Consider the following 27,629-nt stretch of genomic DNA (forward strand, 5'->3'; position numbering starts at 1 on the left):
CTCTCTCCCCACTGTCGGTATCTGCAGCCACACAAACGCTGGATTCCATGATATTGTCCCATAGGCCATTATGGCTTTGTTCACTTTTCTCTTCAGTCTATTTTCTCCCTGAACTTTAGTTTTGGTTGGTTTTGATAGATTTTTCTTGAAGTTTTCTGATTCTTTCTTCTACAGCATGCAATCTGTGGCTAAATATATCTGGTATATTTTTCATTTCAGATATTAATCTTTATCACATTTTAAAAATTCTGGTGATGAGTCATATTTTTTGGCTTTTATTCAAGTATAATAATTGCATGCTGGACAACGTGGTGAATCATTATTGAGAATCTGGATTAGGTTACTTTAGAGTCAGTTTCGTTCTGGCAGGCGGTTAATTCACGAGTGGATAGGCTAACACTGTAGAAACCTGGTTTGGAGCTTTATTATGTGAAAGTATAGTATCCCTTACTATATGGTTAGATTAGCCCAAGTCCTAACACATAACCTTTCTGGGGACATCTGAAAGCACAGGATGTTCACCAAGTTCTCCTTACACTGGCTGGTCTGAATGCCAATGCTTCCCAGCATTTGGCAACTTGTGCAATTTCCATTCAGCTCAGTCCCATGATAGCTATTTGCCACGCCCTGGAGTGTGTGAAACTTCATCTCTGACCAAAGGCTCAATAGCACTCTTTTCAGATTTCTGGGGCTCCTTCACTCTGCAATTCCCTTTCCTTTGGTATCCTAATCCACAAACTACAGCTGCTTCCACATCCCTGAAACCTGACCTCTGCTTCATCTGCTTAGAGTCTGCTAATCTCTGTTCTATTTCCTACGTCACAGTTTGGAAAGCATCCCCAGAGAAGAAGCTGGGATGAACGTGAAACTGACCTTATGTATTCTCTTCTCTCAACTAACATTCTGATTACCTGAGTCCATCCAGTTTTCAAGTCACTTTGGGTAGGAGGTAACCTCATCATGGACAGAACTAGGTGAATTTAATTCTATTTTTGAAACAGCTTTAAAAATCTATTATCTTGACAACTATACATCAATAAAAATTAATTTTAGAAAATCTACTGTCTTATCCTTAAAATAAGTATGTAACCTGAAAAGCTTATGTTTCCATGACAGATGAACAAACCAAGACATAAAATATTAAATAACCAGTTTCTGAGAAATAAAGATATTTTATCCAATACACAAATATTCAACAAGCACCTACTATGGTTCCATGGTAATCAACATAGCAGCAAAACAAACTCAAGGAATATAGTTGCAATCTATATTCTTTCTACTGAACCATCAATAAAGCACAGACTACATCCAAAAAACTGTCTAATGAATGAATAACCAGGAATCAATCAATCTACCAAGAGCATGCCTATACTCTCAAAAATGAATACAATTTACATTCATGATTTATTTTTTCCTGCAAAGACTCCTATTTGCTATGCAAATAATTTCATTTCTACATAGTTACATTTTTCAATTCCCTGTATATACTTATTCTTTTTCCTATTAGTAGATGATGTCTAACCAAGTCACTTCTATTGAGCTATGTCAAATTTGTTTCCGCTAACTCTTAATTGTATTTCTCATTTTCATCTGACCAAATCAAATACATTTTCCTGGCGCATGGAGAGAAAATATAATAAAATTTCTAAATACCACCTCTGCAGCATCACACCAAACACTAATATCATTGCTCCGATCATCAACAAACCAAAGTGATAACATTTATACTTTACAGGTTTATCTTCATCTCTCAACATAAGCTCTTGACCTGTCTTTTACCCCAACATATTCAAGAGCTGACTATACAAAAAATGGTCATAAAATTAAGCTACATGTATGTTTATAAAACAGTGTTTAAGAACATTTTCATACTGATTACATAAATATATGACTAATTCCACCAAAGTAACGTACGTTACAACAGGAAGTCAAATACTATAGATTCCTGATTGCTACATATTAAGAATGTCCCAATTTTAAAGTCTGGCCAAAAAAATTTTGTTTTAAAGGTATTTTGAAGATGACAGAACTCCATAACATCAGCAACCATCACCCTTAAATAGAAGCACAACATTCTCACTCTGTCTATGAGTAAGGAAATATTTTAGGTGGCTGGTTTTTTTATGTTCCTACCTGTTATTCTGAATCAAGATGGCACCCTTTGTCAAAGGACCTTACCTGCAGAACATCTTGGATCTTCACCCACACATCGGCCATGTCATACAATTTGACATCTTCCTGCTGACTCAGTGGAGTCACCACAGTGTCCTGCAGGTATCCCAGGACCACAGAGTGTGCCGTGGCTACAGCGTTAAACTTGTCAAACAGCAACTCCAGCAGTTCTAGAAGTAGCCTAGTGAAAAAAACAAACATTTACATATACACACACACACAACTGATTGACACTGGGCTGCAAGAAAAACATCAAGCTAAAGTAGCACACGGCCATGTTAAACAGCACATTGCATTTCAACAGGTTGCACTTCAAAGTAACCTCTGAAATTTTATCTAGGCCCAGATTCCTCTGTTATAAAATGGACATGGTGAAATCTGACTGAGAAATACAAGTAGTATACAATATCAGTTAACACGTGAGATCTAAAAAATAATACAAATGAGTCTATAAACAAAACAGAAAAAGAATCACAGATATAGAAGACAAACTTATAGTTACCAAATGGGAAAGGGAGGGGGGAGGGATAAATTAGTAGTACAGGATCAAGGATACAAAATACTATAAATAAAATAGATATTAAGAATTTATTGTATAGTGCAGGGAACTACATTTAATATGATAAATCTGTAATGGAAAATAATATATAAATATATAGAGAATAATATATAAATATATAGAGAATCTCTACATAAATATAGAGAGAATTGAATCACTCTCCTGTACATCTGAAACTAATGTTGTAAATCAATTATACTTCAATTTTTTAAAATGGACATGGTGTAAAAATTTTAAAGAGAATTGTAAAGGCCATGAACCAGCAGTAGCAGCTTAATACACAACTGTTTCCTTTTTAACATCATTCAGTGATCTCTATACTGTATGTTCATATAAGAAGTTTTTCTAAGGAATTCAGGCAATCTTTCAGACAACGGTTCAAATGTTACACAGAATATGCTATTCTCTAGCAATAAATTGGGCACTCTGGTAAGGACACTAATCCTTTTAGTCATGGAAAGCTGAGCTTGCTCCCATTCAAATGTGTGGCCTTACTTGCCTGGAAAAAAAAAAAAAACACACACACACACCTGCCAAGCAATCTGACTTTCACCACAGGGAGCAGCTTAAGGCCTCCGCATTATCTCATTTTTCATAGTGAGAGATGCTGGACACATATTATTACATCAATTTTATACACTCAAGGGCACAAAATGAGGTGCAAGGCAGCTGAGCCTAGAACAAAAGCTGATGTCCATGTCAGTGCATCCAGCCATCTACCTCTCACTGTACTTTTACAACATAGATGTATATGCAGAGATGGCTCAGAGTTTATATCATGGATGCAGAGTAATTCCCCCATCTCAAGCCTTACAGCATCACTGATCACCCATGCGTGGAATCATTCTTTCCTTTTCTGGACTTGAATGGTAGTATACCCCACTTTTAAGGAACGTATCACATGCAGCTGACTATGTGACTCAATCAATGTGGGTCACTTATTTCTATACAGACATTTCACCTCCCTTCCCCATTACTAGTCTTTTAGAGCAGACACTGCTTTGTACATCATTGTATACACTGGAGCACTCAGAAGAATGATCAGCAAATATCTGCTAAATGAATTTCATGTGTATACCATGAACGAGTACAGACAATCTTGGAATGTGACTTTTATTGTATAATCTGTGGCTCTCAGTTCATAGTTCCTATGGAGACTTATGAACCAACCTGGAAAGTAGAAAAGGAAAGCAAAAGAGCTTGTTGGCAATGTCAATTAACAAGATTTTATTACCATAAATAAGAGGCTATAACTACAATCTCATCAAAACGTATAGCATATTATCTATTCCTATGGCTTCTTTACTGCCCAATTACTATAATTAATGTGCTAACATGACAGCCAGTAACCATCTTATGATAAAACCCTAATATCTCTTTGACATTTTAATTTAGACAAGACAGAATCAATAAAAATTTATGTAGGCTTCCGAGTCTGGAATATACATAGATAATTTAGAATTATACACTGTATTTGTAAACAGGACCCATTTTACCTTTGAATGAGGATTTTTTTTAAATCTTGTAAAGGTCAATTCACACTTATACTCACATTTACCTAAAATAATTCTTGATATTCACCTCTGTTATATGACATCTACTCACATAACAGAAGAGAGCAGTACAACGGACAGGAAGATATATCTAACTTAACAACCGAAATAGTTAACTTCAGTGTAGGTAAATAATCTGGATAAGAATGGTATCTGGCATCATACAGAGAATATACCTGATTAAGCTAAGGTTCTACTTTTCAAATAAAGATTTATGTTGAGTGTGTAAAGTGTGGTTCCCAAATGTCAGTCCACAGACCACAGTGCATTTTTCAGTGGTAGAGAGAAAAGTAAGACCATACGCTGATGTTTTACAAAAGTAAATGTATTTACTTTTATCCTTTTGGTATTCTCTTGATACGAAAAATCTTATTTCCGTGACAGCAGCTACACTCCCAAATGTCCTTACTTGACAAAACTAAAATCTAGTAACACTATGCTATACCCCAACATTCTCGAAATGATTTTTTATGGGGTCACAAAGAGCCGGACACGACTGAGACGACTTGGTACAGCACAGCATAGGTGACTTGTAATATTTTGTTAGTTTCAGGTATATAGCAAAGTGATTTAGTTATAAACAACTATCTATTCTTTATTGGATTCTTTTCCCATATAGGTTATTACAGAATACTGAGTAGAGTTCCCTGTGCTATACAGTAGGTCCTTGTTGACTATTTTATATATAGTATTCGGTATACGTTAATCCCAATCTCTTAATTTATCCCTCTCCCTCATCTTTCCCCTTTGGTAACCATAAGTTTGTTTTCCAAATCTGAGTCTGTTTCTGTTGAAATGATACTGATTGAAATGAAATGAAATGAAATATTGATTCATGACATTCAAAAGCATGAGACAAATTCGTGCCCAACTTCCCAATGGCATGAAGTTCTAGGTACAGGCCTAACAAACCCGAGATAAAACACACTGGAAGAGAGGTGGCTCCTCCAACGGGAGGGGCTGTTGCTAGTTAACTCCAGGGCCACCAGACTCCATGACTGCACACACCTTGGCTACTACTCAGGACAAGAGCAACTCGGCAATGAGGGGCAGTGCTCTGTTTAGAAAAGAGACCTAAGGAGGAATTGAGGTGTAAAATGAGATCCATGGCATCATAACATTACGGAAATAGCAATCTCTGATTAAAATGCTGAGACAGGGCCACTGCACCTGGAGGATCAAGACCAAGATAGATCTGTTGCAGTGTGACCATCAAAAGTCATAAGAGAGGCTACATGGGGAAGAAAAGAGGGAAAAGAGCCAGGCCAGAAGTGGAGAGATTCTACCTGCCACTCTGCCTACTTTGAAACATCCACCAATTTCCAAGACAGGAAAACCTTCCTCTGCCTCCCCACAGAACAATCTTGAATATACCAATAAAATCTGCAGCTCAGACAGTAAAATTTAAAACTTTTATGCTGCAAGTGATATCATCCAGAAAGTGAAATGGCAACTCAAGAAACGGGAGAAAAATATTTGCAAATAATTTACCTGATAAAGGATTTGTATCTAAAACATCTCAAGATTTCTTATAACTAGTATCAAAAAGACAACCAAATTTTAAACTGGACAAAGGATTTGAATATATTAAACAGTTCTCCAAGGAAGATATATGACTGGACAATAAGCAAACAGAAGATGCTCAACATCTTAGCCATCAGAGAAATGCAAACCAAAACCAGGAGATACCATTTCAAGCTACCCGGATGGCTTTAATTAAAAAAACAGGCAAAAAAGCATTGGAAAGGATGTAGAGAAATCTGAACTCTCAAACAGTGCTGGTGAGAATGCACAATGCTGCAACTGCTTTGGAAAACAGTTCGGTGGTCCCTCAAAAGATTAAACACCGAACTACCACATGGACCCAGAAATTCCACTCCTAGGTACGTACCCAAGAAAAACAAAAAACACATATGTACAAAAACATGTACAAAAATGCTGACTACAGCATTATTCATAATATTAAAATATTAGTAAAACAATAAGAGTAAAATCTTAAAAGTGGAAATAATCCAAATAGCCATCAACTGACAAATGGACCAAAAAGAAGTGGTACATTCATACGACAGAATATAATTTAGCTATCAAAGGAGATGAAGTACTAATACATGCGACAACACGAACCTTGAAAATGTTATGCTAAGTGAAAAAAAGTCACAGAAGACTACATATTGTGTGATTCTATTTATATGAAATACTCAGAATAGGCAAAGTCTACAGACGGAAAATATGTCAGTGGTTACTTAGGTAGGTGGGAATTGCCCACCACAGCATATGGGTTTTGTTTTGCAGCAGGGGACAAAAATGTTCTGGAACTACATGGCGGTGATGGTTTCCCACCCTGTGAATATACTAAAAACCACGTTTCAAGGTGTGATTTGTGTAGTATGTGAACTATATCTCAATAGATCTTTTTTTTTTTAATCATCAGCTGTGGCTCTGAGTTAGGACACTGAGGTCTCAATCTCTCCCCTGTGGTGAAGCAAAAATACATACAACAGTGAAAAAAGGAATCTGATGTCTCAAAAACTGAAGTATCATTAATACTGATTCCTGTGGACTCTCATTACCAGGAGGACATTAGCTTTCCTCTTCTGGTTCAGTTGTTTCGTTTTGTTTTCCCCTTTCTCATATAAATAACCTGAAAAGAAGAAAAAGATGCACATTCTTTCCCAACATTGAAAATTCCCAACCCTGTAATTATGAGAAAATCTGTCAACTTCACCAAGTGTTCCCATCTGAAAAACCAAAGTATTAATTAATAGCTGTTCCAGGAGCTTCACACGACTGAAGGATGGATCACGTTAGAAAGCGGACAGAATTAGTGGAGGCAATGGTACCATAATTAAAGAGGGAGGGGGGTTCAGGATCCCTTTGTTGGAGTTGAGCAACTCTGAAGACAATGGTTACCTTTTCTGATAAAAAGACAGAGAGAGAGTGGGGAGAGCAAAGGGGTGGGGGGGGGGTGGGGCAGGGAAAGAGAATGAGAATGAATTAAAGTGAAGACAGAAATTCCTGAAGGACTCCTTCTGGGTTTAGATCTGAAGTTGTTAAGTTTAAGGTGTTATGCACTGGTACTTGCATATGCAAGTCAGGAGCTCAGGAGACAGACTGATACTGGAAATTTACAAAGTGATAAATATTTGAGGGAATGAGATTACTCAGGGATAATATGCAGAGTAAGAAAAGCAAGCCAGACCCAGCATCAATACTTCCTGAAATAGTAGCTGTGAAAAGATGGTTAGGAAGCAAGGAAGGAGGAAGAAAAGAAGACAGGAAGGAAAACTGTAGGAGACAAAGGACAAGAGAAGAGCAACAGAGGCAAGGCCACATGGTGGCCGGTGGAGGTCAAGACAGAAACATAAAGCTCACAGGTCCTGGTGACCTTGGAGAAAGGGCTCCAGGGGAGCAGTGGACGCTGAACTCAGCATCAGGAGGAGGAGTGAACGGCCAATAACAAAGAAGAATCCAAGTCAGCCCCACACTTTGCCAAGGCCCACCATTCCTCACCAGCACATGCCTGCCTAAAAAAGAAAATGAAAAAGCAAGATGACTCTCCCTCAATGCAGCAGAGAGAGACCAGGCATCACTCACATAAACAGGACATACACTGCACTGGTCTGGTCCAATTTAAAGCTACCAGAAATAAATGGAAATATGTTGTTAGCAGCAGACACACTCAGGATAACCCCCACACAAAGCCCTATGAATGTCATTCTCCACTCCACTCTCCCCACCCCACAAAATATTAACTAAAGAAGAAATAAAACAAGACACTGCAGCTAGCTCAGCTGCTTAAATCCTGTTAGGCTCAAGGTTTTCACCACTGATCCAAAAGACAAAAGAGCAGGCAGAGTCATTAAACTACCAGACAGCAGTCCTTACACTGAACTGAGTTAAGAAAAGGCCTCAGACAGGAATAAGCCTAAAAATCATGGAGATGAGAATTCCCATTAACTACAATTTCTACCAGTCAGAAGAAAATCTCTCTCTCTCTCACACACACAGGTTATTTCCAGAGTCACAAAATAGTATGCAATAATATTCAATATAACATCACAGTTGGTGAAAGAAAACTTCAGTCCTGAGATGGCAATGTGGTATAAATGCCTATATGCAGGTCTGGCATTAGAAAGCTAGACTTGGTACCAGCTCTCTGCTGAACAGCCATGGGATGATCAACATATCATCAGACTGTTCCAAAATCTCAGGCTCCTCAAACACAAATTTCCTCAGGTGAATTTCCTCATAAATTGTGAGAATTAAACAGAAAACTCAAAGTGGAAGTATACTGAAAAGCAAACTCAGAGCAACAGCAAACTTCTTTCTGTACCTTTAACAGTTACCACCCAGAGTAGGAAAACAGGGAGAGACAAGCAATACTTCAGATGTCCCCATGGGCCAGCGGCATCTCTGTTCTTCCCCCAGCTTAGTGAAGTCCTGCTTGTATTGCCTAAGATACACTAGTACCATCCCAACAGAACCCTTCTTTAATTACGTTAGTCGGAGGCAGGTTCTGTCACTGATAACTAAGAGAGTCCTAATCCACATTGCTCAATCTCTCAGTCATGTCTGACTCTTCTGCAACACCGTGGAGCAGGCTGGGGAAGAGGTTCCTGATAAGGCACCCCCAGAGAGGCAGAAGCAGAGTGGAAGAGTTGGAGGAATGGAGCCAGGCTCCAGGCTCCTCTGTCCATGGGATTTTTCAGGCAAGAATACTGGAGTGGGTTGCCGTTTCCTTCTCCAGGGGATCTTCCCGACCCAGAGATCAATCCTGAGTCTCTTGCACCTCCTGTGTTGGCAAGCAGATTCTTTACCACGAGCGACACCTGGGAAGCCCAAATTCACATTATAAGAACCAATTCCTTCATTCCTTTTTGTATAATCCCTCCAAACAAAAGCAGATGATCACAATGGACTGAGAGAACTGACAAAACAGTGACGTGTATGGCCCTTCTGGGCCAGAGAGTAAGAACACAGCCCCTGTCTGCATGTGGGATTCTTCACCATCTGAACCACCAGGGAAGCCCCCTGCTGACTCCTTCTACATGGTGCCCGCAGCTAACGCTCTCGCGATGGACAAGATCTCCAGTGAGGCAGGAGTGAGACGATGACAATGACGGCAACAGTAAGGATCACGACAGGAACCACTACACCAACACAGCCACTCCGATGACAACAGGCAGGCACTGCACAGAGCGCACGCGCAATCCTCACGCCAACTCTATGAGGAAGGCTCCATTTGTAGTCCCCGTGTTATAAACAAAAAACTAAAGCTCAGAAACAGAGAACAAAGTGTTCAGTCTGGGACAGCGTTTCTTTTAAACGGTGTTAGAAAAAAAAAAAAAAGGAACAAATTCAAGAAAAGAGGCAGAAGAGTTATGAGTACCATACAATGTTAGGGAAACCAAGGCTGCCAAGAGTCAATGAAACTGCCCATAATTCCTCTACCTTCTCACTGCCAACCAGTTTTTACCTCTGGCATGCTATTAATTCTCACAGAAGTCTCAAATCAGCATTTTGCTCAATGTAAGATACGTACATTACTCCACGTAAAACAGATAACCAACAATTACCTACTTTATAGCACAGGGTAAACAGCATACTATGCTTTGTAATAACCTGTGAGGGAAAAGAATCTGAAGAACAGATGTATATGTATAATTGAAGTACTTTGCTGCACACCTGAGACTAACACAACACTGTAAGTCAACTATACTAATAGAGAAAAAGGGAGAGAGAAAGGAAAGAAAAGGAAAGACCCTCTTCAGTCCTTATTCAAGACAGTGCAGCACTTGCTTCTATTGACCATGCTCTCCTCCTTGAAACGCTGACTTCCAGCAAATGTTCCAGCAAGGCTATCACCTGCTCCCAGCAAATCATAGACTCCATTCCTCCGACTCTTCCACTCTGCTTCTGCCTCTCTAGTGATGCCTTATCAGGAACCTCTTTCCCAGCCTGCTCCTTAAGTGCTGTCAATGCTGCTCAATCCTCACACTCGCTCTAGGTGAGCTCATTCACCACTGTGTCCTCAAACATCCACTCCCTAATCTCCCAAACGTATCTTCTGTCCAGATGGCTCTCCTGAGCTGTCGACCTCAAACCCAACATCTCTTAAATAAAACTCATCATTCTCCTCCCCAAACCTGCTTTTCCACTTACCTAAGTCAGTGAATGGGAGTCACTTGATCCCAGCAAATCATCCTTCCCTCCCTCTCTTCCTCAAAGCCAAATAATTACCAACTTCTTTTATTTCTACCTCTTTACTGTCTCTAGAATGGGCTTCAGCCTATTGCCACTGTTGCTCTGCTCATACAGGCTTTATTTTCTCTTCCCTGGATTGCTGAAACAGCCCTTAGAGGAGTTGTCTTTCCCTTAGTCTTCACCTCCTCTTCTCTAAACTGTAAACTCAATGAGGTTAAGAACTGCCTGATTTATCACTGTATTCCAGTATTTGTCATAAGAGTAAGCGTATGACAGGCAATAAATATTTGTTGAATCAATGAATGAAAAAATGAGCTCTAGCAGATGAGAGAGATGGAGACCCGATTGCAGATAACAAGTGATGAGGAAATACGTATTAGATATTACAATCTCCTGGCTTCGGCACCCCACAACAAAAAACATTTCACATGAAATTCTCTTCTCAAAAGACAGCCTTATCAACCTGAACGCGAGAACCAAAAGAAATGTAGTTACAAGATGAAAGATATATGCATCCACAGCTAACTTGAAAAATAATGTAATAAAATATATCTTGTGTTTAAAAAAAAAAAAAAAAAACAGGGAAGAGTCAGGTGAAGCAAGTATTTGTTCTTTAAACATCCTTCCAATTACCTGGCAGGTTTTGAAAATAGCCTGCTTACAGAGGCAAGCAAAATGTTAACCTGTTCTCTTAGGTATCCTACTAACTTCCTACCCAGAGCTGTCCCTATGCATCTCATGTTGGAATGCCACTATGAAAACAGGCAGAGTCTTAAGAAGAAAATGTCAAAAAATAGTCACAGTTGCATATGGCAAGAAATGTCTATGGTATAAAGCTATATCCTCAAACTGTGAAAAATGTTCAATATTTAAGGTGAGATTTGACTATCTGAATCTAAATTTAACATCCAAGGAACCCTGAATTAGTCATTTGGCTGGAAAACCCATTTTAGGAGCCAAGAAGCTGCCTTACTTGGTCACGAAGCAAAGACACACACACAAGGTAGAAAATCAGTTTTGTTCTGCTACTTATCTGCTGAGACCTTAATATCAGGTTATGCATTTCCCATGGACAGACAAAGGCAAAAACCACAGAATACTTATTTCCCTACCTCCATGTTCTAAAAGACAAGAAACTACTAACCTCTGAGCTTAGGTTTTCTATGAAAAATTAAAAGAAACTGATCATCAATTATGTCATATCAAAGCGGTCTTAGATTTACATTCCTGTGAGATATCACATACACATTTTCATAATAAGCTTGGCTGAACTAGTATTTTTCATTTCAAACAGGACATAGATGCCATTTAATCTTCAAGGTTATCTAATATCTACTTCTAAGGGATGAAAATTAGTTTCACCACTTAACAACAATCTTCACATAAGAAGAAGTTACTATTTAAGGAGTGCTGACTAATTCCCATCTGTGCTATGAAAAGAATAGGGAAAAAACTATTAGCAATATAGAATGGAACACCCTGAAAAGAACTGGGTCCTGGCTCTAGTAATTTCCTTTCTGTGTCATTTCCCTACTTGTCAAGTCAGCCTCTCATGATCAGTCTCTGAATTCTTAGATGACCTCGAATGAACTTCTAATGTGTGGCAAATTAGTGACTGAAACTAGAAAATAAACCCAGGCCTTCTTTCTCTGAATTAAAGTGTTAGTATCATTCTTTAAGCCTTTGCCAGGACAGTCTCCTCAACAAAAGGGGATGATAAAACTAACAGTCACGTGCAAGAGAATGAAACTGAACCACTCTCTCAACACCAACACACACAAAAATCAACTCAAAATGAACCACAGACTTGAACCTAGAACTGAAACCATGTAACTTACATGAAAACACAGGGATAATAGCCTCAACATTAGTCTCAGCAATGACTCTTTGGATTTCACACCAAAAGCAAAATAAACAAGTAGAACATAAAAGTAAAAGGTTTTGCCCAACAAAGGGAGCCATGAACAGAATGAAAAGCAACTTATGAGTGGGAGAAAATATTTGCAAACCATATATCTGATAAAGGGTTAATATCCAATATATAAAGAACACACAATTCAATAACACAAAACACAATCCGATTAATGGGCAGAGAAACTGAAGAAGACGTATTTCCAAAGAAGACATACAAATGGCCAAAAGGTACACAAAATGGTGCTCTACATCACTAACCACCAGGGAAATGCAAATCAAACCTACAAGGAGATCACCTCACACCTGACAGAAGGGCTATCATCAAAAAGACAAGAGACAGGATGGTGGGAGGAATGAGGTTCAGGGGGAGGGGGACATATGGATACAGTACAGTAGAAATTAACACTGTAAAGCCATTACACTCTAAAAATATAATTTTAAAAAGAGATGACAAGTGTGGGGGAAAATGTGGATTAAAGGGAACCCTTGTGCACTGTTGGGTGGAAAGGTAAACTGATGCACCACTGTGAAAAATAATATGGAGGTTCCTCAAAAAATTAAAAGTAGAACTGCCATATAACCCAGCAATCCAACTTCTGCATATATATCCCAAAGAAATGAAAACAGACTATCAAAGAAATATCTGCACTCCCATGTTCATGCAGCATTATTCACAACAGACCAGATGCGGAAACAGCCTAAGTGCCCATCAATCAGTGAACAGATGAAATACAGTGGAATATTATTCAGCCATGAGAAAGAACATCCCGTCATTTGTGACAATATGAAGTGGACCTTGAGGGTATTGCTGCTGCTGCTGCTAAGTCGCTTCAGTCGTGTCCGACTCTGTGCGACCCCAGTGTTAGGCTAAGTAAAATAAGTCAGACAGAGAAAGACAAACACTGTATGTGTTCACTCGTATGTGGAAACTATAAAAGCCAAAGTCAAAGGAATAGACCAAGGAGGTTAAAGGGGAGATAGTGGTCAAGGAGTATAAACTTTGAGTTATAAGATGAATAAGATCTGAGGAGCTAAGGTAAAGCATAGTGTTATAGTTAATACTGTATTATATACTTGAAAGTTGCTAAGGGAGTCGATCTTAAATGTTATCACCACCAAAAAAGAAATGGTAATTATGTGAGGTGATGCACATGTTAGCCAATGGTGGTGACCATTGTGAAATATTTAAGTGAGTTAAATCAGTATGTTGTACACCTTAAACCCACACAATGCTATCTGTCAATTACATCTCAACAAAGCTAGGAGAAGAAAAGCCCTTCATCCATTTGAAAAATAATATACTGTCGTAACAGAACATTGGAAAAATTATCCACAAATCCACTTAAATACAAGAGAAGTTATGATTTTAAGTGTCTATTCTTATCACTTAGTTGTATATTAGTCTTTAGTACAACAATGTACAAGGTTTCTAGGGGAACTGTCTAGGTACCTAAGTTATCAGTCTGCATCTCAAGTCAATTAAAACTCATTTACTCTGTGGCCGCTGATCACACTTCTTAAGGAGTCCGGCTGTTGCTGAGAGGGCTGCCACTGATCATTGCAGGGAGCATGGGTCAGAGAAGGGATGTGTGGCCATGAATACCATTCTTCTGAGGAAGGACAAAATCAGGCCCAGGAAACAAGCTAGGACCACCATCCTTATGAAAGCCAGAAAGCAAACTTCCATGGCAGATAAGAGGCAACTTCTCCTCTGAAATCCACCACCACCAACCAGCTTTGTGAACTGTCAAGTCATTGCAGCTCTCACATTTGCTTGGGCAAATCTGAGATTAATAATAATGCCCCTGCCTGTGATGAGGCCAACAGTGAGCCTCACTCAGGTGAGGCGCCAGATGGCAGGCTGCTCTGCAAAGCATAAATGTTACAAAACTGCAGAACTCCATGATGTCTCTGATGTTATAAAGAGCGTTCTCAAATTTTAGCATACGTACAATCGTCTAAAGTAGAGGCTCCTGTGGGCCCTGCACTGAGGGATTCCAATTTAATCACTTCTCCACCATGGGGAGAATTTGCATTTCTAAATCTCAAGTGACAGTGGTATTGCTGATCCTTAGACCCCACTGTGTGTACTGCTGAGAATTTTTTTTAATAGAAAAATTGCTTACTCTTATTTTAAAAGTATCTTTTTTGCATTTTTCTTACCTATTCATTCATTAAACTTCCTGGGCATTTGGTATGTGCCCAGCCCTAAGTCAGGCTTCAAACACAAAGTGAACCCTCGTCTTACAAACTTACACCTCAGTCTGATTAGAGAACATAATGAGAACATGGACCAGGAGCTGGAGGAGCCCAGAAAACACGAAATAAAGCCTAAGATACACACGAAGGTACTTTAATCATATGTGACCTCACTCCTAAACATCACCAAGGGAAGAATTTCATTTGACCCAAGTCTGTTTTTGTGTGTTTTTGCTACAAGAAAGAGTCAGCGCCAGTTTAAGTGTGGAGTATGTCTATATTATGACACCAACAAGCATGAAGAGAATGACAAGATCTAAGGCAGCTCCTACCATCCGCCAAATAGAGAAGTGGCCTTGATGCAGCATGAAAGCTGACACCTAAGTAGTATTAGCAATAATCTGAAATGTACATTTTATTCATTGTTTCCTTAAACTGGCCCAATCTCTAATTGAACTTCCTATAGTATGCAAAACAAGAGAAATCAAAAGCAAATGTTTTGCTTTTACCCTGACAAATGCAAAACAAAGATTTGAGAAATGTTCAACACTGAGTAAGACCTCTGGCCCATTCAGCCAAGCACCCTTTCCCCAAAGGACAACATAAAATCAGAAAGACAGCTGTCCAACTGCATGTTTACCAAAGAGCTATAAACATACCCATAACATGGGTAATGTTATTAATTCACCTGATATGTCAAGAAGATCTCATCAATGAACTTAAGTCTTACAAGAAAGCATGCAGATTTGGGACCAGTACTACCTTTCATGGTAATAAGCTGGATGTTTCAGTTAACAAACAGTGTAATAAGTCCCAGAGGTAAAGAAGCAGTTCCTTTCATTTGTCCTAAAAATATTTCAGTTAGGCTGCAGGTGATTACATTCCAGTTGAGGAATACTGGGATATTTTTCTGTATGTCTCTGGTCATCTTAGTCACACCTTTCAGTGTTCAATAGTTTGGGTGTATTTAGAGCATATTCTCACTGATAAGTGTAATCAGAAGTAGAGATTTAATCAAATGGAATCATAATCAATGAAGTTAAATGTACTCGCTTCCCGCTTGCTTGCATTTGAATTAACCACTCATCCAAATTACATCGAAGCCCGCCCTGATGTCAAGCATGTCCAAGTGCTACATACAGCGCCTGGGAATGGCTACAAGAAGCCACCAGGACAAACGCTTGACCTTGCTTCAAAGCTGCTCTTAAACGATTTTCCTGTAAAATAAGATGGCCAATTTCACCAAATCCTATATTTCAGATATTTAGAAGAGTAACTAATAGAGAAAGAAGAGATGAAAGGAAATGCTCTTATTTGAAAAATACATGCCTGACTCTAGCCACAGATATAAAGAAATCGTGAGAAATATTTCGTTTCTCTTTCCATGAGCACTGTACTTGTACCATAAAACTAACCTTGGGACTGGAGCCTTTAGATATCTCAGAGATAAAACCACTTTGTAAGACTGGCCTATTAAAACAGTATGCCTTCAAGTTCTGGACTCTGAATTTTTAAAATATTTGGAAGTACATTTTTCCAACTTTTAGAACAATAATTCAGTGTATCTCCACAAATCTATATCCTGTGTAGACTGAGAAATCAAGAGGGAAAAAAAGTTTTAGGAAATGAGGCAAATACCAACTATGAAGAAAAACATGACTATAAAGCAGATAAGTATATGTTACAATTATTTAGCCAGCATCATCTCACATGGACAATCCATTACATGACAGATACTTAGGAGGCAGAAATGAAAAGGGTATACAGTTGATTACAATACAATGTAATACATGCTAAAGATGTTTAAAAGTAGCATGGGCCACTCCTTCAGATACCAAATCTCTCAAAATCATAAATACTAAGATTGTACTAGAAAAAAGTTTGGAAAATTTTATTTATAATCTATGAGTGAAGAAGAACTAAGTTCTGACACAAAATCCAGACCCTTTAAAAATAAAATATTAATAAATACAACCTCATAAAAATAAAAACAATGTATACATGATCAGACATCATAAAGTCAAAAGAGAATGCAGCTGGTGGGAAATTACAATATAAATTTCAAAGAACTAATTTTCTTGATATATAAAGAGTTCCTTCAAATCAATAAGACAAACATAATGGAAAAATGGGTGTTCACTGAAAAGGAAATAAAACACTATTTGACCACTGTATTACTGAAAATTTCAACATTTAAATAAGTCTACTTTTAGGAAAGGATAATGAACCATCCTGCACCTATCACCCTGATTCAACAATTATCATTTAACACTAATCTTATTTTAGCTATCACTACAATCACCTTCAATCCAGATTACTTTGAAGTAATATATCCAGATATAACACAAATATCATAACAAAAAAATTTATTACACAAATAGGAAGTTTAATCTCAAATTTTCTCTAAAAAATACAAATCGAAACCATCTTGAAAATACAATTTTTCGCTGATCAGATTGACAAAGATAAAAATGTTTATAGTACAATCTGTTTACTAGGGAATACAGGACCTCTCAAACATTATTGATGACCTGAAAACTTGGTATTATCGCCACGAAAAGTACACTTGGCAATAATGATCAAAATCTAATCAACCATAAAACTCTCATCAGCCAGCAGAAAAAACTGAAAACGGTACATCAAGAATTGGATGCTCTCCTTCTCACATCTTATACGCCAATGTCAAGGTAACTGCACAGCTAGAATAACTAGTAGTAACTAGAAGCAGGTGCTATCAAACGAATGGAGATGGCATAAAAAGGTAAAAGCCGCCTTACTTATTTAAAACATTCATACCATACACCCTAACGCCCACCTACCCAGACCAGATTGCATCCCCATGGTTATATGCTCTTAGGGCACATTTGCTCTTCCTCCATGGTACTTAAACACAATTTGTAATAATACAGTTATCTAAGAATTCTCTAATGCTCTTCTTCCCCTTTAGACTTTTAAACTCCATAAGGATGGGGATCATTCATGTTTGTTTGATATTTTAAGACAGTTCCTGGTCCATAACAGATATTCAATATAAGTAGAATTCATTCTTTCATTCAAAAAATATTTATTATGGGTCTGGTGGACACTATGCCTACATTCTAGAGATACGGTGGTGAACAAGGCAAAAGCATTCTGCTTTCAAAGCTTCCATTCCAGGAATAGTCAAGAAAATCACACATACACACACACATCACAAAAAGCAACTTAATGAACATGATCCAGTTGGTCTGCAAACAGGTATTTTTCCACACTAATACTTCCAATCAGAATTTCCATTTGTAATGATCTCTTTCTTTCTTTTTTATTTTTATTTATTTATTTTGCTGTGCTAGGTCTTAGCTGTGGCATGTGGGATCTAGTTCCTGGCCAGGGATCAAACCCAGGCCTCCTGCTTTGGGACCACAGAGTCTTAGCCACTGGACCCCCACAGAAGTACTGTAATGCTTTATTTTGATTTAAATAACCTGTGTAACACTGTAAATTAATTCTTAAATAATAAATTTATTTTTCACATTAACTTAACAGCTGCAAAACTGGGAGAGGGGGACCCATAACTTCACTATCCAAACACAAATATTTTAGCATTAAAGCATATTTCGCTCCCATTTTTCCATGAATCTTTCCTCAATACCACAGTGAGCACAGAATATGCAGTGTTCTCTTTTTATATCGGACACTTAATCTTCCCTCATTCATAACAGAGATGAAGGTACAGGGCAGAATGATCTTCCAAAAGGGGGAAAAGGTCTCCCTGGCAGTCATGGCATCCACCTGCCAGACCAGCAGTTTTACCAAGGTGGAATGATCCTTCAGCACCTCCCCATTCTGCTTTCATTTTTAAATAGGATCATTTTCAAATGAGTTGAGTGGTTGTTTCACACAGGCCAATCCTTCTCTTTTCCCAGTTCTTCTCTCTTCCATATTCTTGACAAGCTACAACAGCTGTGAGAAGATTTTGTTTCTTCCCTGTATTCCTCATGCTTTTCTTGCTGTTGTTTAGCTGCTAAGTTGTGTCCAAGTCTTTGTGACCCCATAGACTGTAGCCCACCAGGCTCCTCTGTCCATGGGATTTCCCACGCAAGTATACTGGAGTGGGCTGTCATTACTTTCTCCAGGGAACCTTTCTGACCCAGGGGTAAAACCTGTGTCTTCTGCATTGGCAGGCAGGTTCTTTACCACTGCACCACCAGGAACTTATTTGCTAAATAATAAAGAACCTCCTCCAGCTTTTTTGAAACAAAAATGACAGGAAATGTTCATGAGCTAGATTTTGGAAAAGAACCAATAACTAGGCAGTGGGACTTGAAGAAATTGATTCTGAGCTGCACAGGCTGCAGGCCACACCAACCATCTGAGACTGAAGACACCACCTGGCTTTCTGAGGAAATTATGGGTAGCAGGTAGTTCTGGGAGATTTTAAAGCACATGTTCTCCTAATGTCTATCAAGTTGGTGACAACAGTAGTTGAATATTTTCCTTTCATAGTAAACAGAGGTTTTAAGACACTACAAAATGGATCAAAAGACAAAATATTTCTCCTATAAATAGACAATCGGAGAAGGCAATGGCACCCCACTCCAGTACTCTCGCGTGGAAAATCCCATGGATGGAGGAGCCTGGTGGGCTGCAGTCCGTGGGGTCGCGAAGAGTCGGACACGACTGAGCAACTTCACTTTCACTTTTCACTTTCATGCATTGGAGAAGGAAATGGCAACCGACTCCAGTATTCTTGCCTGGAGAATCCCAGGGATGGGGGAGCCTGGTGGGCTGCCATCTATAGGGTCACACAGAGTCGGACACAACTGAAGCGACTTAGCAGCATAAATAGACAATAGATAGATTGGGGGTCAAGAATAAAATAAAATAAAAAGTGAGGGACCTGGTGATTTTTGAAAATCAGCTGTGAAAGTATTATGGCTCTGCAGGAAGTGAAAGCAAAAGAAAATTCACTAGTCTGGTTGCCACTACTTTTCTAGAGAAATAGCACACAACATTAATTCGCTTTACATAAAGACAAATGAAAACAGGCCTGCAGTGCATCACAACCAGAATATATTTAAGATGATGATGCTGAACAATGAAACTTCTAGGGAAAGTTATATTCTGGCACCTAGCCTCAGAGTAGCATTTATATGCTAATGACCGGAACAAGTTATCTCAGCGGGAGTGGGAACTAATGGAGAGAAGAATTTTGTGGAAGAAGGATTCATGGTTCTTTTGTCTCTGCTCCATCTTCCTTTACGGAAAACAGACTCTTGTCCCTTTAGCATAAGATTCCTTGACGGGTAAAAGAGAATAGTAATACTGCAAACTGTTGAGACTTTGCTTCTCTCTAAAATAGTATCACTGACACCTCCCAGTACAGTTTAACACAAAGTACCATGCAAGCTTCAAGAACCTTCTGCCAACATCCTTTCTAAAATTCTAGACCTCTAGAAACAACAGTGCCATCACTTTGGAATGAAGTTTCCCAGGTAATTAATTCTTGGAGTTTTATAGCCTTAGTTGGCACATAGCCACTACAGACTTGCTCTAAATTATCAGTTATTTGGAACACCAACCCAAGAATTTAGTCTTTGACTTTCAAAAAGAATGGTTGAATCAAAATATTTGCTTTCTCTGTGTTACTGTATAATAAAGAGTTTTGGCCCCAAATTTCAGGTTTGTAGACTTTGTAAAATGGAAATCATGTTATAGGCATGAAACCAAGACAAACAGCTTGTTCGCAAGCCAGTGTCCAATATATCCTGCCTACAAAAGCCTCTAAAATACTGACAAAACACGAAACTTAAAGGGAAAAAACCCTCCTGCTGACTCATTCTTCACAGAGAAACATTTATTATTTCCTGGGGCAGTATGCTAAATTTCCACTTCTATTGCTGTAATTTCCACTTGTGAATTTTGGAAGGGGTTGAGGGAAGGGAAGCAGAAGAGATCAAAATCCTAGGAAAGATGCATTGCTTTTAAGGGGACTGTAATGAGAACTGCAGAAAAGTTATTGATCCATGCCCTTTTCCTTTTGTTTCCAGTATATATTATAGTTGTGCTGTTTCCCCATGAAAGTTCAGTGTTTTCATCCAGGGACTTGCAGCAACTGGGTAAATAGCAAATCAGAATTCTGGAATGTTCATTAGTAAAGAGGCAAAAGGCCTTCAGGAAAATCCAGGATCCAGGCAAAGAAAAAAGACAAGCACAGTTCAATCTGGAACCATTCCCAGCTTCTCTGGACCACAGTATGAGAGATCAATGAACATGAAAGTTGAGAAAGGAACCAAGAACAAATAAACTTATGTATTCATACACAATGTACGCATGGAATGGTGCTGACTGGCACTATTCTAACAAACTCTAACCATATAACCTCATCTAACGAGAGCTAGCCTGTAAGACAGGTATTACTGGATTGGCCAAAAAGTTCATTTGGATTTTCCCATAACATCTTATGAAAAAACGAAAGAAATTTTTGGCTGACCCAGCATTTACAGAACAGAAATTCAAAGTCAAGTCTTCTCAACTCCAAAATCCATGCTTTTCCAAACATGTGCTTTGACATACTCCATGGCAGAAGAGGGGTAGAAAATGCTTTCTTTACCAACTGCACTATAGAATGAAGCTTACCAGAGAATTAATTTTTGAAATTCCAAATCGGGAAAGGAGTACGTCAAGGCTGTATATTATCACCCTGCTTATTTAACTTATATGCAGAGTACCTCATGAGAAATGCTGGGCTGGATGAAGCACAAGCTGGAATCAAGATTGCTGGGAGAAATATCAATAACCTCAGATATGCAGATGACACCACACTTTTCACAGAAAGTGAAGAACTAAAGAGCCTCTTGATGAAAGTGAAAGAGCAGAATGAAGAAGTTAGCTTAAAACTCAACATTCAGAAAACTAAAATCATGGCATCTGGTCCCATCACTTCATGGCAAATAGATGGAGAAACAATGGATATGGTGACAGACTTTCATTTTCTTGGGCTCCAAAATCACTGTAGATGGTGACTGCAGCCATGAAATTAAAAGACACTTGCTCCTTGAAAGAAAAGTTATGACCAAGACAGCATATTAAAAAGCAGAGACATTACTTTGCCAACAAAGATCCATCTAGTCAAAGCTATGGTCTTTCCAGTAGTCATGTATGGATGTGAGAATTGGACTATAAAGAAAGCTGAGCACCAAAGAATTGATGCTTTTGAACCGTGGTGTTGAAGATTCTCAAAGAGTCCCTTGGACTGCAAGGAGATCCAACCAGTCCATCCTAAAGGAACTCAGTCCTGAATATTTATTGGAAGGACTGACACTGAAGCTGAAACTACAATATTATGGGCACCTGATGCGAAGAACTGACTCATTTGAAAAGACCCTGATGCTGGGAAAGACTGAGGGCAGGAGGAGAAGGGGATGACAGAGGATGAGGTGGCTGGATGGCATCACTGACTCAATGAACGTGAGTTTAAGCAAGCTCTGGGAGTTGGTGAAGGACAAGAAAGCATAGCGTGCTGCAGTCCATGGGGTCACAAAGAATTGGACATGACTGAGCAACTGAACTGAAATGAATGTGTAATTAAAATCAGTGTTATTTAGAAAATCCAAAGAATATAAAAAACGTAAGTAGAAGACATCAATTTCTTCAAAAATGTAAAGTACATCTGAGGGACTCCATACTAAGTAAGCTATTATTTCTCTTTAAATTTGCTTATCTTCTTTCTAAATAAGTTTTTAAATTCCTAAGTATAAAGAGTAGAACTCCTTCACAACAGGCTAGCCTGATTATGATACTGCCTAGAACACACTGTCCAGCACCTCCCAGGAACTCATATTATTTGAGCAATGTTCTACTCTACAGAAGAAATGTTCTACTTTGCCCTCTGTTCTCAGATAAAATCGTGGTTTCCATTGGCCTTTCCCCTTCTGATGGCAAATTCTTGCCTTGCCCATATCTGGTGCACATAGAAGGCTGAGGAATAGAATAGAGAAGCAGGAAGAAGGGACAGAGACCCATGTAGAGTGAATCTTGAATCTTCTAGAAAAGCCTCAATTTGAAATATCTTCTCCCATCATCAGATAACATCAGAGTATTAAGCTTTAAGCCCAGTGTATGACAGTCAAGAGAGTCAGAATCAGAGGATGATTTGGTTTTCCCTCATGAAAGAAGAATTATGAAATCCAAACCTTATTAGTTGTTTTAAGTCCATAAAGGAATTCCTGGGACTGATGCCTACTGGCAAGTATAATATCACCACACATTGAAGGAGAAAGCATGGGACAGAGGAAAGACCAAGGACTTGCACTCAACTCCAAGACTAGCCATTTGTTCTGTGACCTTGAGCTAATTACTTTATCTCTGAACCCCAGTTTCCTTAACTGTAAAATGTGGATACTAAGTAAGTAGCTCAGAAAGTTGTAATGAGAATTAAATAAGGTAATATACATAAATTGCCTTGAATACAGTTTAGTGCTTAAGAAATATTCAATAACTGCTACTTTGTTACCTTTGAGTATGGACAACTTCTCAACTACATCCAAAACCAGCTGAGCTACACTCATTCAAGCTGTTTTCACCAATCTGAGTTTGTATGGTCCACAGCATCCAAAGTTCAAGAAATAACATCAACTTGGTATATATATACAACGGAGTATTACTCATCCTTAAGAATGAAATAATGCTATTTGCAGCAACATGGACAGACCTAGAGAGTGTCATATTGAGTGAAGTCAGTCAGATGGAGAAATATCTTTTGACATCCCTTATATGTGGAATCTAAAAAGAAATGATACAAATGAATTTACTTATAAAACAGAAACAGACTCACAGACTTTGAGAACAAGCGTACGGTTGCCAGAGGGGGAAGGATGGGGAAAGGGACAGTTAGGGTATGTGGGATGGAGACATGCACACACTGCTGTATTTAAAATGGATAACCAACAAGGACCCACTGCATCACACAGGGAACTCTGCTCAATGTTATGTGGCAGCCTAGATGGAAGGGGGCTTGTGGGAGAGTGGATACATGTATTAATACAAGTATGGCTGAGTTCCTTTGTTGTTTACCTGAAATGATTACAATATTATTTGTTAATTAGGTATACTCTCCAATACAAAATAAAGTTTAAAAAAAAAAAAAAGAAATAACATCAGTAAAGAGTAGAACATGACTTAGTGACTAAACAACAAAGATACATATAATACTTACCACTCCCTACCCTTCAAAAGGTATAGTGAGTACAGTTAGCAAAAACCTACCTTGGCTGGTTCTCAGCCGTGAGGTTCTCTCCCCTCTGATAGTCACTGTCAGCCACCTGAGTTGTAGACCTCTTCACGATTTGCTTAAGTTCCTGCTCCAAGCGTTCTGTGATTGCCTTCACTGTCTCTGGGATCTTCTTCAGTTTGGCCAGCCCCTTGATGAGGATGCCCATAAAAAGGGTGCTGTTCTCCTCTGGATCCAACTCCAAATCTTCCTTGATGTCCTGGAGGCTTATTTCCTTCACTGTTTAAAAAAAAAAAAAAAAGAAAGAAAGAAAAGAAAAATCAATCAGGAGCCACAGACTGCATCAGATCAGATCAGATCAGATCAGTTGCTCAGTCACGTCCGACTCTTTGCGACCCCATGAAGCGCAGCACGTCAGGCCTCCCTGTCCAGCACTAACTCCCGGAGTACACTCAGACTCATGTCCATCGAGTCAGTGATGCCATCCAGCCATCTCATCCTCTGTCGTCCCCTTCTCCTCTTGTCCCCAATCCCTCGCAGCATCAGAGTCTTTTCCAATGAGTCAACTCTTCGCATGATGTGGCCAAAGTACTGGAGTTTCAGCTTTAGCATCATTCCTTCCAAAGAAATCCCAGGGCTGATCTTCTTCAGAATGGACTGATTGGATCTCCGTGCAGTCCAAGGGACTCTCAAGAGTCTTCTCCAACACCACAGTTCAAAAGCATCAATTCTTCGGCGCTCAGCCTTCTTCACAGTCCAACTCTCACATCCATACATGACCACTGGAAAAACCATAGCCTTGACTAGATGAACCTTTGTTGGCAAAGTAAGGTCTCTGCTTTTGAATATGCTATCTAGGTTGGTCATAACTTTCCTTCCAAGGAGTAAGCATCATTTAATTTCATGGCTACAGTCACCATCTGCAATGATTTTGGAGCCCAGAAAAATAAAGTCTGACACTGTTTCCACTGTTTCCCCATCTATTTCCCATGAAGTGATGGGACCAGATGCCATGATCTTCGTTTTCTGAATGTTGAGCTTTAAGCCAACTTTTTCACTCTCCACTTTCACCTTCATTAAGAGGCTTTTTAGTTCCTCTTCACTTTCTGCCATAAGGGTGGTGTCATCTGCATATCTCAGGTGATTGATATTTCTCCCAGCAATCTTGATTCTAGCTTGTGTTTCTTCCAGTCCTGCGTTTCTCATGATGTACTCTGCATATAAGTTAAATAAACAGGGTGACAATATACAGCCTTGACATACTCCCTTTTCTATTTGGAACCAGTCTGTTGTTCCATGTCCAGTTCTAACTGTTGCTTCCTGACCTGCATACAAATTTCTCAAGAGGCAAATCAGGTGGTCTGGTATTCCCATCTCTTTCAGAATTTTCCAGTTTATTGTGATCCACACAGTCAAAGGCTTTGGCATAGTCAATAAAGCAGAAATAGATGTTTTTCTGGAACTCTCTTGCTTTTTCCATGATCCAGCAGATGTTGGCAATTTGATCTCTGGTTCCTCTGCCTTCACAGACTGCATAACCACATCCAAACCCAGTATGGGTCTAAAACAAGGGACCACTCCCTTAAAAGGAATCATAAACGTTTTTCAATTTAATTAAAGTATACTTATACAGTAACTCTCTAAGAATCACACAAAAAAATTATGTTCCTCAAATTATACCCAACCCATCAGTTAATACAGGGTAGAAACATTAAAAGTAAGCAAATCTCCACAGAAAATTTTCTACACTTCTCCAATGAGTCAGTTGGTTCATGACATTTATCAACATTCACTGTATATAAAATGCCATTTTGATGCTGCAGAATTCCAAAGAGCCACACCATAGACTTAAATTCATATTGATTAATTAGGAGTGATAAGTAGCTTGATAAAAAGACATAAATACATGTGGAAAAGAAAAGACATGTAAGTTAAAAGTATAACAGTAAGAGATGAAGAAAAAGAAAGGAAAAACAGTATGTACAAGTGAAACAACTGTGAAGAATAGAAGAATATTCCCTAAATACCAAAAAAAAACTTTCTATTTTTCTTTAAATACATGTAAATACATGTCTAACATAATATCATTATTTACTAAAGATAGGTCTTGCTAATCCACAGAAGTTTTCTGAGTAGTAGATCTTTAGACGACAGCTTTCATCTAAACCATAAGGTTTGGGAATGAAAGAAATAACTTCTAACACTGGCTTTTAAGCCCTGTGGGAGTGGAAAGAGGGCAGGACTGGGCTCTGAGACGCCTGTCATCTACTGAAAACCACAGGCCTTTCCCTCAAACTAACACACACACAACTAACGCTTCTCATATAATTTGAGGGGTTTCCACAACAACCAGAACAACTACAGGTCAAAAAGCTCTGGCCTAAAAATAATCTTATTTTACGAATGGTGGACTACAATGGACAAAAGCAGAGTGAGTAAAAGCCTAAGGATGGACCCCAATGAAGTTGCTCCCATCCTCCCCTCTCTCCTTCTCTCTTCTAAACACCTGAAAGGCCTTTAAAATGGGATCCTTCAAGACTTCCCTGGTGGCCCACTAGTTGAGAATCCACCCGCCAATGCAGGGGACACGGGCTCGATCCCTGGTCCAGGAAGCTCCCATATGCCGCAGGCAAACTAAGCCCGAGCGCCACAACTGCTGAAGCCCACACTTCAAAACCTTTACAGAGACTTTTGAATTTTTTAAAAATGTGGCTCCTGAAAGACTGTGTACATTCTTCTTTAGTAGATTCAAGCTCATCTATACTACAGACCCAATCAAAGTTCTTCGGCACGCCTGGAGTATTTTGAAATTTATTTAGGAAAGAATGAACATATCCCAGTATATGGAATAAGTCCTTTTAACCACCGGATAAAGTCTCTGAAACCTCTACTTCAGACAACATGTGCGCTACTCCCCCCAATTTGTTTTTTTTGCTCCCAACTCATAACACGCACTAATGTATAAACTTAATGACTTCACTTCACTTAATGACATCCATGATATAATTACTTACACAAATTTGTTCCTAAGTGAATAAGCCCTCTACAGATTATCCATAATGCTGTTGCCTTAACTTCAACTCACTAGACCAACCCACAACAAGAGAGAAGACGACAGAATGAGCAAATCCATATGGTTTCCTTCACAGCATAGAGGGCATCTGATGATACGGTAATTAATTGTAAATATTTTAATACTAGCAAACTGGGAGTAGAACCAAGAAGCTTTCAGCCTCTAAACTGACATGACAGTTCTGAAGCCAAGCGAAAAAAAAGTCATCAATATTTCCAGTCATGACATTCCAAGAACAGACATTTTAGTTACTGGCTTTGTTTTATAAAGAACTGGACACCTCAGGCCGCAGAATTACTCCATCCTGCAAAAGCAGCTTCAACAGTAGAAAAGGACTTAGTGGCCAGGGAGCCATCTAAATGCAGCAGGGCAGAGAGGGAAAATGAAGCAAAAGCTCTAAGCAGAGCTTTAGGAAGGAAAAAAAGTAATAGAAATTCAGCTGGGACAGAAGGATCTTCACGAAAGAGCACATGAGTCACAGACAAGACACATCAGAGGACCAGCTAATCGTCGCAACTTGCACACGTGCTGGGTGACGACGAATGCTGGATGATGAGGTATACGCAGTTGAAACCAACAAGCCCCTAGACTACATGCCATACAGATACTTATATGCACACTAATATGACAGATAGCCTATTAAAAATAACAAATAAAGTATGAATAATATAATGCCACAGCCCCAAATGGCACATTTGCTTACAAACTTATCTTTCTGTCTCCCAAAATCTTCTAGAGCATAAA

The 27,629-nt window shown here is 38.9% G+C and overlaps 1 protein-coding gene across 8 annotated transcripts in view; it reads right to left on the reverse strand.

The window, feature by feature from the left end:
* The window catches only part of EXOC4 (exocyst complex component 4), an 802,504-nt gene that overhangs the window by 692,055 nt on the left and 82,820 nt on the right, over positions 1-27,629 (reverse strand). For all 8 annotated transcript variants that reach the window (XM_086395578.1, XM_086395579.1, XM_086395580.1 and 5 more), the window contains 2 exons: positions 23,848-24,091; positions 2,179-2,353 (listed from right to left, as the gene is read on the reverse strand). In XM_086395578.1, the coding sequence (XP_086251704.1) occupies positions 2,179-2,353; positions 23,848-24,091 (419 nt within the window). The remainder of the gene's footprint in view (positions 1-2,178; positions 2,354-23,847; positions 24,092-27,629) is intronic.

Source organism: Bos grunniens, chromosome 4 (assembly GCF_055505025.1).
Source record: "Bos grunniens cultivar Pamir isolate PY7600 chromosome 4, Bosgru_T2T1.0, whole genome shotgun sequence".
In the NCBI taxonomy this organism is placed as follows: Eukaryota; Metazoa; Chordata; class Mammalia; order Artiodactyla; family Bovidae; genus Bos; species Bos grunniens.